At 38.9% G+C, this 15,247-nt stretch overlaps 3 protein-coding genes across 3 annotated transcripts in view; 1 reads left to right on the top strand and 2 right to left on the bottom strand.

Annotated features, from left to right (window-relative positions):
• LOC113637319 (sodium/potassium/calcium exchanger 1-like) overlaps positions 1-15,247 on the bottom strand; it is a 319,664-nt gene that overhangs the window by 26,640 nt on the left and 277,777 nt on the right. The window lies entirely within an intron of this gene.
• Positions 1-15,247, top strand: part of LOC113648638 (sodium/potassium/calcium exchanger 3-like) — a 93,257-nt gene that overhangs the window by 61,801 nt on the left and 16,209 nt on the right. The window lies entirely within an intron of this gene.
• Positions 967-3,155, bottom strand: si:ch211-165i18.2 (uncharacterized protein LOC100149646 homolog). Its single transcript, XM_027155883.2, has 2 exons — positions 2,835-3,155; positions 967-2,611 (listed from the first exon to the last, which is right to left on the bottom strand). The coding sequence occupies exons 1-2, from the start codon at positions 3,120-3,122 to the stop codon at positions 1,124-1,126; spliced, it is 1,776 nt and encodes a 591-aa protein (XP_027011684.2). The 5' UTR covers positions 3,123-3,155; the 3' UTR covers positions 967-1,123.

The raw sequence follows: 15,247 nt of genomic DNA, 5'->3' as shown, positions 1-15,247 counted from the left end.
GGACACTGAACATGCTCATGAATACCTCCGTGACCCGAGAGAGGGGTCTAAGGGAAAAGATTCAGTGAAGAAAAAGAGATTTGGCAGAGTTTTACCCACTGCATTAAAAGGGCTGATATCCCGTGAATCAAGCGTGACTGGCCCGATAAACGTGTGTGCAGGGCACTGAAAACATGACAATGGAAGAAATGCCCCTTTATAGTAATCTCCTAACTCAACTGCGTGATGCATGTTAAAGCACTGACGGTGAAAATGGACATGATTATAATCACCATGTGCAAAGCAACAGAGAAAGGTTTCCTTTACCACCTCACGGAAATGCACAATGTGCACAGTGTCTTATTTCCCCAAATGATACGAGTGAGGGGAAAGTGATGGTGCACAAGGGGCACTTGAGAAACAACTTCATGAATTGATTGATTCCAGAAATATCTGACAAGGTAAAAAACCTGTGCATCACATGGGACACTGGGAAACTGAGCCTCATCGAACAACATGCAAAGTAAGTGAGAGCAGGAAAAAAAGAGAAGTGAAAACAAACAAAGTTCAGCTAACAATGATGCAAGCTATGGTGAGGTCCTGAATAAAGTGTGGAAGAGGCAGAAGGAGTAGAGTGGGGGGAGAGTGGATGTTTTATTTGCAGAGGAGATCATCACTGGGCAAAGGACTGCCCTAAGAATCGTAACAAGGAATGTGCATGACCATCAACATCTCAGGTCGAGGAGGTCTGTCCTGAAGGGATCTTTGATGCTTTGCAATGAAGAAATGCTTCAGCTAACTCCTGATTCCAACCTAAATTCTAAAGTTTTGAATGCTATTGATTTTCTTGAAAGGAAACATGCACCACAAGGCACATATACAGTTGTGAGCATGGATGTGATTTTTCTATTGTGCTTTAGAAAAATCTATATCATTCTGTAATTTCTGTTTATTAGTGTATGTAAATATGAAATAATCAGGAAAAAGTCATTTTAAGCTGCTTTTATTTTCAGAAAGTTATGTAAGTCTTAGTAGTTCTTGGTTAGTATCTGTTACAGGTACAGTCAAAATAAAACTTGAAATAAAACAGTGTACACTTTATTCTAGTTATAGTTATATAAGTACATTAAACAATGTAAACTAACTACTGTCCACAAAATGTACAACAGTAATCCCAGTTTCCATCAGTAGTATAGCACCACAGGTATGAATTGCCATAGTAACCACATGGGTGATTAGATTTGCATTTTTTGTCATTCACAGCAGAGAAACAGTCATCAGAAATACAACACTCTTTTTTGTCATTGTCATCAGTGTAGCAATACGGGTTACTTTTACCATATTTGGCACAGGCATGGTTGTTTCGGCAGTACTTCCCATCACTAGCCTTACTTTTCCACAGAGGAGGGCTGCAGTAGTCCCAAGACCCTGACACTTTTGAACACCAGTAGTAGTCATAACCGTATGTAGCACAAGGATAATTATCTTTGCATCTCTCTCCCTTATATGTGATGAGTGAATACTGGGGTAAGCACTTTATCAGTGTCTGCCCTGAATAACACCAGTAGTCCTTTCGGTCTTGCCGGTACAGGCACGGAGTAGAGCAGCATGACTTGGATTTACCTTCTGTGGTGCAAATGCAACCAGAACTGGAGTCTGAGACACTTTGGCAGTGTGAGCCATCAACTGCAGTCTGATATCCAGCAACAGATTTCTCTGGGACAACCTGGCATTCAATAGACTCAGACTGCTTAAGTACATTTCCTTTTCTGAGCTCACTAGCAGGAACAATATTATTTGGAGCCCTAGTTATAAGACAAGCACTTTCCATATACTTCAAATCTTCTACCATAATGGAAAAACTGTGTAAACTGTCAGTGCTAAGTGTTGCGCTCAGACCAATCAGGTTGAATTTAGTGGGACGGCTGTCACTGACACGGTCAATGACTCTTTTGACTGTATGAAAATTTTTCTGAACTTCCTTAATTAACTCTGGGTACTCTGGTTTTACTAGTAATTTCATTTGAAACATCTTCACAGCATTTTCAGATTCAAAATTGCCAGAGAAACAATCATCAACAAAAATTTTAATTGACATGTGACTTGATGAATAGAGTTCACTCAACTCAGTATTTAAGTCTGAAATACTCTTCAGGATAATGCTGGATTCCGGCTTGTTTTGTACTATGTAGCCAAATGAAAAAGACTTCTCATTATCAAATTTGTGTGCATAACAGACAGCTGTCCAGATATGAGATGGCACAGTGACCCTCTGAGACTCTGAAGGGTTTCCCGTTTGTGGTATTTTAAAATTTGGATGGGGTACAGTACCTGTGACGAGGTAGACATCTGCATTATCCTTATCCTTTCTAAGCTGATCTGTTAAAAAATTTCGCAAATTACGCTCACAATTCTTCCAATAGATACGATTAAAGCACGCATCCATAGGTGCTGCATTGGTCAGTGTAAATGTTGCCACATGAGCGTCATCGTATTGGAAACTATTAGGGTTCAGATGTCCACGATCATATCCTGTTCCTTCATAGTCACTGCTGATGGCTTGATTTTCCTTTATAATATTTTTGTCTGACTCATTCTCTCGGACCATCCTGGCTTCATTGATATTAGAAATCTACAGAAGAAATATTATGTTAGAACTTTTTAATTTTTACACTATTTTAGCTTTTAAAAAATGCATCAGTAAGTGGACACAGTGAACTGTAGGGTGATTGAATAGATGCAGCTTAAAATTTAATTTAGCATGATTGCATTATTTTATGTGGAACAAACTAATGAAATATTTTATCATAAAATAATATTATTATAATATTTTGTTATGCAGCAAAAAAAATTACCTGTGGCTCTATGTGCCATTGAGAAGTTGTCTTTCCTGCATTAGCGGAGGATTCTTGGTTTAGCCCAAACTTGTAAGCACTGTACAATGGAATTCTGTGATGAACCGAGTAAAGTGTAGCATAATTAAAATCTCCATATTCCAACATCTGGCAGATTTTCTTGCCATTCTGATCCATCCCAATTGGTTCTGTACGTTTGTAAAAATACATACTACACTCATAAAAGTTATTAACCATTTTTGCCTGAACAGAAAGCGCACAATACGTGAGCAAACAAAGAAGAAACATCTCTGCAGTGCTTTCTCGTGTTACAGAGCAGAGATACCAGCAGCATGTCTGCTTTAAATACATAAAATGTCACAAGGTATTTTGAGGGTGTGACTACAAACAGAGAAATGAGAATGTGGACAAATGGCATGTGATGTGGTTTGTTCATGTACAGAAGATGCAAAAGACAAAAGATTTTTTGTGAAATTCAAAGAAGCTATTTAGAAATCTTAGAAGTGTTTTGCAGAAGTTTCACTTCTGCTACTTTTCTAAGTTTGACCCAAATGTTGAGGAGCTGTGGCTTCTTTCTTGCTTATGTTTGGTTTTCATTTTAGGGTTAGAATTATCGTGAATTCAGCAATAAATGAAATATCTTTCCATATCTATAACTCTTGTCAACTCTGTGTAATGTGGGGACACCACAGTCTAAATCATAAAGGAAACAAACAAACATTGCAATGGAGGAGTTGTAAAAGTGAGCATGTGTTATGCAACATACATGAGAAAATGTATAAAAGTCTGAATGTACAATACTTTGCATGTTGTATTAAACAATAAATAATAAAAAAAAAAACAATTTAAGAATCAGCCTGATTCACCAAGTATGTGCACACACAAGGAATGTGTTAAGGTTACAGAAGCTCTACCTAACAGTGTATACTTATATAAACATAGACTAAATGTTAAAAAGATAAAAACTATAAATAATACACAAAGGTGCAGTTGAGTTCTTGACAGATGAACCAAATTAGTACTGTATATTACCAGTGTGTATACTGTACATTATAACATACAAAATATAAATATGTATTTAAATAGATTCTAGTATGAGATATTGCACTGTAGAGAATTTCACTTAGACAGGATATGTAAAGGTTTTAAAATGTCCTCAATTAGTGGAGGAAGTATAACCTTTTTATGCTTATGAGTTAAAAAAGGTTCCAGTGTTCCAGTGTTGATGTATTCACTGATAGGGTTAAGTCTGTAATGATCTCTGACTGATGACCGTATGTAGCACAGGGGTAATTATCTTTGCATCTCCCTCCCTTATATGTGATGAGTGAGTACTGGGGTGAGCACTGTATCAGTCTCTGCCCTGAATAACACCAGTAGCCCTTTTGGTCTTGCCGGTACAGGCATGGAGTAGAGCAGCATGACTTGGTTTTACTTTCTGTGGTGCAAATGCAACCAAAACTGGAGTCTGAGACACTTTGGCAGTGTGAGCCATCAACTGCAGTCTGATATCCAGCAACAGTGAGCAAACAAAGAAGAAACATCTCTGCAGTGCTTTCTCGTGTTACAGAGCAGAGATACCAGCAGCATGTCTGCTTTAAATACATAAAATGTCACAAGGTATTTTGAGGGTGTGACTACAAACAGAGAAATGAGAATGTGGACAAATGGCATGTGATGTGGTTTGTTCATGTACAGAAGATGCAAAAGACAAAAGATTTTTTGTGAAATTCAAAGAAGCTATTTAGAAATCTTAGAAGTGTTTTGCAGAAGTTTCACTTCTGCTACTTTTCTAAGTTTGACCCCAATGTTGAGGAGCTGTGGCTTCTTTCTTGCTTATGTTTGGTTTTCATTTTAGGGTTAGAATTATCGTGAATTCAGCAATAAATGAAATATCTTTCCATATCCATAACTCTTGTCAACTCTGTGTAATGTGGGGACACCACAGTCTAAATCATAAAGGAAACAAACAAACTGCAATGGAGGAGTTGTAAAAGTGAGCATGTGATAGCATACATGAGAAAATGTGTAAAAGTCTGAATGTACAATACTTTGCATGTTGTATTAAACAATAAATAATAATAAAAAAAAACAATTTAAGAATCAGCCTGATTCACCAAGTATGTGCACACACAAGGAATGTGTTAAGGTTACAGAAGCTCTACCTAACAGTGTATACTTATATAAACATATAACTGCCATCAACTGCAGTCTGATATCCAGCAACAGATTTCTCTGGGACAACCTGGCATTCAATAGACTCACACTGCTTAGGTACATTTCTTTTTCTGAGATCACTATTTTCAGCAGGAACAATATTCTGTTGAGCCCTAGTTATAATACAAGCACTTTCCATATAATTCATATCTTCTACTGTAATGGAATAACTGTGTAAACTGTCAATTCAGTTCAATTCAAGTTTATTTGTATAGCACTTTTTACAATTGACATTGTCTCAAAGCAGCTTTACAGAACATAAACATAGAACAAAAAGGTATTATAAAGATTAATAGAGTACAAGATTCAATTTTTATTAATATTAGATAGATTTAGTTCACAATGTTTAGGTATGACTCAGGCAGCAGTGGCAAGGAAAAACTCCCTTAAATTGGTAAAGGAAGAAACCTTGAGAGGAACCGGACTCAAGGGGGAACCCATCCTCATGTAGTGATGTAAAAGATCACATGGAGTTCACATCTCCTCTTTAGTATCATAGAGTCCAACTGGAGCTGGTAGATCTGTAGATGCCTCAGGATTCTCATAGAGTAAGCCTCGTCTCAGTGCAGGTCCAAAATCTTCATCGCACAAAGACGATGGTACAATGTCTGGATGCCTCGGGATGTGTAAAAGAGAGAAGCAGTGGAAAGGGATTAACATATCTGCTGTTCATAAAAATGTGCAAGTCTAATGTTATAGTGCAGAATATTATGGGATGTATTATGTGTACGCCTGACTAAATAGATGAGTTTTTAATCTACATTTAAACTGGGAAAGTGTGTCTGAGCCCCGAACACTATCAGGAAGACTATTCCAAAGTTTGGGAGCTAAATAAGAAAACGCTCTACCACCTTTAGTAGACTTAGATATTCTGGGAACTACCACAAGTCCTGAGTTTTGTGATCTCAGAGAGCGTGAAGGATTGTAACGTGTTAGAAGACTAGTTAGATACATGGGAGCTAAACCATTAAGAGCCTTGTACATAAGTAGCAGCAGTTTGTAATCAGTTCTAAACTTAACAGGTAGCCAGTGTAGAGATGATAACATTGGGGTTATATGGTCATACTTTCTTGTCCTAGTGAGAACTCTGGCAGCTGCATTTTGGACTAACTGTAACCTATTTATTAAAGATGCAGGACAACCACCTAGTAATGCATTACAATAGTCCAGTCTAGAGGTCATGAAGGCAGGAACTAGCTTCTCAGCATCAGATACAGACAGGATGTTTCTCAGCTTGGTGATGTTTCTAAGGTGAAGAAGGCTGTGTTTGTAATATGGTGATATGAGTTTAAAGACAAGTTACTGTCTAATAAACACCAGGTCTTTCACTGTCGAGCTACTAGTAACAGTACATCCCTCTAAATGGGAGTTAAGTTGTGAGAGTTTCTGTGCACTGGTTTTTGGACCTATGAGTAGTATTTCTGTCTTATCGGAGTTTAACAATAGAAAGTTGCAGCTCATCCAGTCTTTTATCTCTCTAAGGCACTGAGTTAATTTGGACACTGTGGCTATTTCATCTGGTTTTGATGAGATATATAACTGTGTGTCGTCAGCATAGCAGTGGAAACTAATCCCATGTGTTCTAATAATGTTCCCTAATGGAAGCATGTATATGGAGAAAAGCAGAGGTCCGAGAACTGATCCTTGAGGGACCCCATAATTAACTGGTAAAAAAACTGGAGGATTCACCATTTAATTCTACAAAATGGTATCGATCAGACAGGTAGGATCTAAACCAACTTAAAGCCTGACCATGAATACCTGTGTAATTTTGTAAGTGATCTAGAAGAATGTTGTGGTCTATAGTGTCGAATGCAGCACTAAGGTCAAGTAGAACTAATAGTGACATACAGTCTTGGTCCGAAGCTAAGAACAAGTCGTTTGTAACTTTAAGTGCAGTTTTTGTGCTATGATGGGGCCTGAAACTGGCCTGAAACTCTTCAAGGATGTTGTTCTCCTGTAAGAAGGAGCTCAGTTGAACAGACACAACCTTTTCCAGTATTTTAGACATAAACAGAAGGTGTGAGATAGGTCTGTAATTTGATAGTTCATTTGGATCTAAATTAGGTTTTTTGATGAGGGGCCTACACTGTAAACCCTAATTCTGTCATTACATAAATAATCAAGTAATCTTGAGTTAACACTACTTGAAATTTTGTATTTTCTTACCATAACTCAAAAATATAAGTTAGATTAACTTTCTTAGCCACAAAATTTAACATAAAATTTTGACTGTTATGAACTCAAAATCCTGATTCATAAAAATAGTCACTCTGGTCTCCCTTGGTGGTGATTGGTTATTTAAGGAGTTCTGCCTGGCAATAAGAGAACTAATGCAGTGATTGGTAGAATAATCCTATAGGAGGTCCTTAATGCCTGTTGCTGATGCCAGAAAGTTCTGGAATTAATCTTCTCGTCGTTCACCATTTTAAACTCGGTAAGTAAAGTTATTATGCAGAAATGAACTTGAAAATATTATTTTAATTGTCAAATATGTTTGTTTAAAACCTAATTTTACATTTATATAACAAAGAACCGCCCAGTCATCATTACAGATCTTTCAGATGTTTCCTGTTCCTTTGCTAACATCGCTATCAATTTTGTGAACATTATTTTAGAAGTCATATTGAGAAACAGAATTTGACTTGTAAGATGTAAATTCTTTATACATTAGTTAATCGTGTGTTTTTAGGATGAAAAAAGTGTTCTTCAGCAGTCCATCTTCACATTTATCATCAAAAATGAAATCAAAAAGCCAGGTATAGTTTCTGCCCAAAATGATGAGAATGAGAGTGAAGCACAAGAACAGATTTATTTTGAGGAGATTGAAACTGAGGATGATGAATGCAAATCAGATGATTCTCCTGATGTAACACATTCTGATTTAGCACTTCAGTTGGAACACAATTTGGCTGGCCTTTTTTTTGAAGATGCAAAGCATTCTTCATATTCCAGCAAGTTCAATTCAAGATTTAATTCAGCAATTAAATCAAATACATGCATTGTCTCTGCCACTGTTGAACAAGGTTGTTGCAAGTGTCTTGAAGTGTCATCAAGATGATGAATTCCTTGTTGCTGAGGTGGTAAATGCTGTTTCAGAAAGTAATGTTTTTTCAAAATACTGTGACTCAGGTGGATGCTTGTCAAAATCCTTTGTGTATGTACCAATTCAGCCTATGATACAGAAAATGCTCAGCAAGCAAGACATTCTGGACAAAGCACTTTCACTTGCACTTTCAGTGCAAGATTGCGAACACAATGTGTACAGTTCTTATAAGGATGGTCACTACTTTAAGAACAATAGCCTTCTCAACAGTGATGAATTTCGAATTGGTCTAGTACTTTATGTGGATGAATTTGAGGTAGCCAACCCATTAGGAACATCCAAAGGTAAACACAAAATTTGTGCAGTGTACTGGGTGTTGGTGAGTATACCTGTGAAACATAGGTCCACATTACGGTCTATCCAACTTGGTCTTCTTTGTAATGCTAATACAGTAAAAGAGTATGGCTATGGAAAAATCATGCAACCTTTTGTTAAGGAACTTGTTCAGCTGGAGCAGACTGGTTTATACATAGATCAGTTGGGAGCAACTGTGAAAGGGTCCGTCCTATATGTAATAGCTGATAACCTTGGTGCTCATTCTATGGCAGGATTCCTTGAGGGTTTTACTGCCGAGAGGTTCTTCCGTTTTTGCCTGGCAACTAAAACCGAGGCACAGCACATAGAGGTTAGTTCCAGAAACTTTGTAATTTGAAGTTGTATGGAGTGAAAGGAATCTGCCTATTAAGTGATTGTAACATTTTCATGCAACCACTGGCTACCCACCAGACATTTTACATGACATTTTTATGATCTTTTAGAGGGTATTGTGCCAGCTGAACTCTGTATCTGCCTTTCAGAAATGATTGTAAAGAAATACTTCTCTGTTGAGTCATTGAACCATACAGTTAAGACCTTTGCTTACACTTTCTTTGATAAAACCAACAGACATCAGCCAATCCCAAAGGTTTTTGCCAACAAAGGAACCATTGGTGGGAATGGCCCTCTCTTAATTGGGGATGATATCCCAGAAGGAGATAGTTCATGGCAAATTTTGATGCTGCTTAAAGATATCGTTGAATTGGCTGTGGTATTAAAACATACAGAAGAGTCCATTGATTTTTTCTCTCTCGTTTTCTACCGCTTATCCGAACTACCTCGGGTCATGGGGAGCCTGTGCCTATCTCAGACATCAAGGCAGGATACACCCTGGACGGAGTGCCAACCCATCGCAGAGCACACACACACACACACACACACACACTCTCTCTCATTTACTCACACACTACGGACAATTTTCCAGAGATGCCAATCAACCTACCATGCATGTCTTTGGACCGGGGGAGGAAACCGGAGTACCCAGGGGAAACCCCCCAGACACGGGGAGAACATGCAAACTCCACACACACAAGGCGGAGGCGGTAATTGAACCCCGACCCTGGAGGTGTGAGGCGAACAAACTAAACACTAAGCCACTGTGCCCCCTCCATTGATTTTTTGAGATTCAAAATAAAAGAGAACAGAGAACTGCTGCAATGAACGTTTCCAGGTTATAGATTGAAACCAAAACATCACTTTATAGAGCACTACCCTCAGCTGATTAAAGCTTTTGGCCCACTTTCTGATGTTTGGACAATGCGTTTTGAGGGCAAACATACATTTTTTAAAAAGGTAATTCATGGATCTCAAAACTTCAAAAATGTAGCCCTCACATTATCTGTCCAACATCAGAGAATGATGGCATACTACATGGACTCTAGCTCTTTTTTCAGACCATCAATTTAAATGGACAAAGTTAAAACCGCACTGGTTACATCATTTCCTGATCATATTTAGCAGGTGTTTCATCAAATGGCATCACAGCTAAAGACAGTACTGACTGCATCCTCTGTGACAGTTGGTGGAATTAAATACCATGCAGATATGGTTATTTCTACTGGCTCAAACTCTGGTCTCCCAGAATTTAAGCAGATATCACAGATAGTAGCAGTCAACTCTGAGATTCTGTTTGTCTGTAAAACAATGTCAGCATGGTACATTGAGCATATTCGTCATATGAATGTTGCAGCAGCCATTTCACTTCCCTCTGTGTGACTCAGATGTCAGAGCTCAATGACATTTTTCGTCTATCGTGTTACAGTGTAAAAGGCAGGATGGTGGTGACACCTAAACGTTATATCTTGTGCTAAATAAATTCTCTTTGATTCATATTTCTCAATGGAATGGATCAAAATATAACTTTTGTTTACTTTTATGATTAATTATTTTTTTGGGGGGGACAATCCTGAAGATTGTCATCAAAATTCATACGGTATTTATGGCCAGAGCTGATTATTAATACACATTTGAAACCTTTTTTATAATTTTTTTCAGTGTGTTCATATTTCATTCATTAAAATGATCATGTATTCATTTGCTTGCCAGATGTCTTCTCATGAGAAAATTCTACTAAGAGTTATACTGACAGAAGAGCACATAAGGAAGGTCTCTCTTGCTAGGAAGCCTGATTCAATTGACAACTTGGTTGTTGCTCTAAAATATAGTTTAGGGATTAATTACAACTTTTCGATTCAGTATGAAGATCCAGACTTTGCAAATGCACTTTGCAACCTAACAAACATATCAGAGCTTCCAGATAGAGCTACACTGAAAATCTTTCCTATAATTGAACTTGTGTCACTGGATACAGAGGAAGCATTGAATGACTCTGCAAGCACAGCTGACACAGAGATTCTGTCTACTTCTTCACAGGAAAGACAAAAGCAATGGCCATAAGAATTTGAGATCCCTTCCTTTACAGTTGATGTATACCGCATGCAACAGGGCAAACTGGCCTATCTCAAGGACAACACGTTCCTCAAACTCACAAAAGCATTGAAACATGAAATTCTGGATAAATTAGCAGAAACCATGTTCAGCTTTAAAGCCTATCCAACAAATGATGACTGTTACAAACCCTTTTTGTATGTGCCTAGGGGTCAAGGGTGCAACATTAAAACCCTGAACGTGTACTGGAAATAAGTACTAGCTGGAAACCACCAAGTCCACAATAGTGTCTTTTATTCATACCATCACCAAACAGTCCAAACATTATATACAAACTATATACATTATAATTTTTACAAAACAAAACCCAAACTAATTCACATCAAAACAGGGACAAGAGAAAAGAACAAGACCATGCCAACTCAGGGAAAGAAACAAAACAATCTTACTAAACCGGAAACAAAACTTCTAATCTAACTCAGTCACGATAAACCATACGTTAAACAAAAAGAAACATCTTCAGCGGGCAAGACGCCCTAACTACACTACACTTACTAGAAACAAAAATACAAGGGGTGGCACGTGTCACTAACCTAGTGTTCTAAACAAGTAGCTGTAGCTCAGTGTTGCATATGTACATCACGTGATGTCTTACCTGTTCTATCTCTTTCCCCGTTTATGGTGTGATTTGATATTTAATCAGCCAGATAACAATCGGTAGGAAACATCAGAGAGACAGGACCAGAATGAGGCATGGAACACTGATACAGCACAGAACACAGACTTAACCAACAACTTAACACAAGGATGGTACAGGACAAAACAAAAACCACACGAGTCAACCACCAGACAAACAAAAGACGCCGTGTGCCAGAGAGCTCCCGCCTCCTGCACAGGTGTGCCTTTTAAATCCCACGTAGGGCGCCCCCATTGGTGGAGCTGCACATTGTCATGATCATGCATCGCTGTGATTGGCAGACACACACTGACCTGTTAAAACAAAAGTGAGGGCAAAAGAGAAGGGAAGAAAAACAACAACAAAACACCATTCCAAAAAAAAACTAACAATATTATGGGGGACGTAACACTCCCCTCCTTAAAAATAAACATGTCACGTTTATTTCAAAACAGATTTATCAGAGTATACTCTAGACAGAGCATCAGCTAACACGTTCTCTGAACCCTTTTTATGCTTGATGTCAATGTTATATCCCTGAACCACCAATGACCAACGCATAAGACGTTGATTCTTATTATACATTCTAGATAGGAAAACCAGAGGGTTATGGTCAGTGTAAACAACTATAGGTGCACTTGAAGAACCCAGGTACACTTCGAAAAACCAAAGCGAGCAACAATGCCAATGTTTCCTTTTCAATGACAGAATAATTTTTTTGATGTTTATTAAATTTTTTTGAAAAGTAACAAACTGGGTGATCTACCCCTGCATCATCTTCCTGCAGAAGCACAGCCCCAGCTCCCACAGCGCTCGCGTCCACTTCCAGCTTAAAAGACCGCCCAAAATTTGGGGCGGCCAAGATTGGAGCACTAGACAACATAGCTTTCACTGCCTCAAATGCATTCTGGCAATCCTCAGTCCAGACAAAAGAATTAACTGGGCTAAGCAAACTGGTCAATGAGGCAACTACTGTAGAAAAGTTTTTACAAAAACTACGGTAGTAGCCTGCCATACCCAGAAAACGTCTTAACTCCCGCCTAGAAGTAGGCACAGGAAAATCCGCAATAGCAGTCACTTTAGCGTCTACAGGCTTTACCTGGCCTTCTCCAACTTCTTTTCCCAGGTATGTTACCCTTGCCTTACCAAAGACACATTTAGACAGATTGAACGTTTGGAGAAAGCTTCATTAACTCTCAAACACTGTACGAATGAGTTTCAGATGTTCTGTCCATCCAGTTGAATACAGTACAAGGTCATCTAAGTAAGCATTGCAATTTGGAACTCCAGCCAATACTGTTTGTATTAATCTCTGAAATGTGGCAGGTGCATTCCGTAAGCCAAACGACATTACATGATATTGCATAAAGCAGTCTGGTGTCACGAAAGCAGAGATGTCAGAAGCACGAGATGTTAGCGGGACCTGCCAATACCCTTTCAATAAGTCCAGTTTGCTGACAAATTTGGCGGAACCTAAATTATCAATGCAGTCCTCCATTCTGGGTAATGGAGAACAGTCAGGTACTGTAACTGCATTAACACGACGGTAGTCAGTGCAGAAACGAAACGAACCGTCTGGCTTGTGTACTAAAAGGCAAGGAGAACTCCAAGGGCTACTGCTGTGTTTAGCTAACCCATTCTGCAACAAATAATCAGTCTCTTGCTTCATAATAGATCTTTTAATGGCATTAACCCGATAAGAATGTTGCTTAATAGGGGATGCGCCATTAACATTAATATCGTGTTGCAACACGGTAGTTTGAGATGGAACATCTCCGAATAAAGAAGGAAAATCAGTAATAACGCCCACAATGTCTCGTCTCTGATCTTCAGGTAAATGAGAGAAATGGGTCGACAAGTTTTTTAAAATTTCAGAATTTTCCAACTTTGCACATTGTGGAGAAGTATTACGTAAGATTATGTCATCTGCACCAACTTCGTCCTCCAAATCTGAATGGATTTCACAAGTCAGAGCCACAGAAGATTCCATGGGCCCTATGGTCACCTCAGCAGATCTGTTCTGTGAATCATTTCTGGTGTGATAAGCCTTGAGCATATTGATATGACAGACGCGCGACTTACGCTTTCTGTCAGGAGTTCGGACAACATAATCAGTCTCACTGATTTTTCTCAACACAACGTATGGACCTGAGAACCGTGCTGATAAGGCAGAACCCTGAATCGGCAGCAACACTAAAACTTCATCTCCAGGCTGAAAAGAACGGTACACAGATTTGATATCATAGCGTTTCTTCATTTTTGACTGAGCAGTGGCTAACGACTTCTGTGCAAAACTGCATGCATAATGCAATCGTTCACGAAAACGACTGACGTAATCCAGAACATGCATCTCTGAATTCGTATCGGCTTCCAGCATTTTCTCTTTGAGAACTTTTAATGGTCCTCTCACAGTGTGTCCAAATACTAACTGAGCTGGACTGAATCCCAAGGATTCTTGCACAGTTTCTCGGATTGCAAATAACACTAGAGGAACACCCTCATCCCAATCATTTCCAGTTTCCAAGCAATATTTTCTCAACATGGATTTTAAGGTCTGATGAAACCTTTCAATAGCTCCTTGGCTTTCAGGATGGTAAGCACTGGACACTCTGTGTTCTACACACAGTGACTTTAAAACTTGTGCATAAAGTCGTGATAGAAAATTTGTTCCCTGGTCAGTCTGTATAACCTTAGGGAGACCAAACGTGGAAAGAATTTAAGCAACGTTTTTACAATCACTGGAGCAGTTATTTTTCTCAAAGGCACCGCCTCAGGAAATCTAGTAACTCTACACATAATAGTGCACAAGAATTGATTACCACACTTCGTTTTAGGTAAGGGTCCGACACAGTCGACAAGCACCTGTTCAAATGCCTCACCCATTACAGGGATAGGCGAGAGAGGAGCGGGTGGAATCAGCTGATTCGGTTTTCCCATTAGCTGGCAAACATGGCAAGTTCGACAAAATCTAGCAACATCTCTCTTTATCCCTGGCCAAAAAAAATGTCTGAGAATGCGATGATATGTCTTGGTCACTCCCAGATGTCCAGACAATAAATGCTCATGTGCCAAAGATAGAACATTTTGCCGATACTCGCTAGGAACGACAATTTGATAGACTGCATTCCAGTCTAGGTCTGTGTCAACCCCTGAACTCCACTTGCGCATTAAACATTCCACCTTCTAAAAAATAAGCAATGTTTCTCTTTTTAACAGCGTCAGGGTTAACAACGCTAGAGAAGCATTTGCTTAAGGTCTGATCTTGATTCTGTGCAGTAATAATCTTTTCTCGAGTTACAGGCAGCTTCAAGTTACTACTACCAAGCGACCCTTCTGAGTGTTTTAAGTTAGACTTTGTTATATCTTCCCCAACCACATTGTGCACCATGAATGTATCAGCCAAATCGACATCTTCCACAAATTTCCGCGATTGTGCGCGTGTGACTACGCACACGTAAAACACATCTGGATAAGCTTTAGATAACTCATCAGTAACTAGACCCATTTTCGGAGTGTCCGTAACTTCCAACATGGGCATGACTTCGCCACCAGCTAAGTCATTCCCCAAGATAAAAGTTATCCCTTTTACCGGCAGTGAAGGACGTATACCAACCTTCACGTAACCTGTAACAAGCGCACACTTCAAGTACACGCGATGTAGTGGGACTTTAACCACTCCCATCTCAATGCCCCGGACAAAGACACTTGAGC

The sequence above is a fragment of the Tachysurus fulvidraco genome, chromosome 3 (genome assembly GCF_022655615.1).
Source record: "Tachysurus fulvidraco isolate hzauxx_2018 chromosome 3, HZAU_PFXX_2.0, whole genome shotgun sequence".
In the NCBI taxonomy this organism is placed as follows: domain Eukaryota; kingdom Metazoa; phylum Chordata; class Actinopteri; order Siluriformes; family Bagridae; genus Tachysurus; species Tachysurus fulvidraco.
The sequence above is the reverse complement of the archived record's forward strand: the minus strand, read 5'-3'. Positions and strand labels throughout refer to the sequence as shown.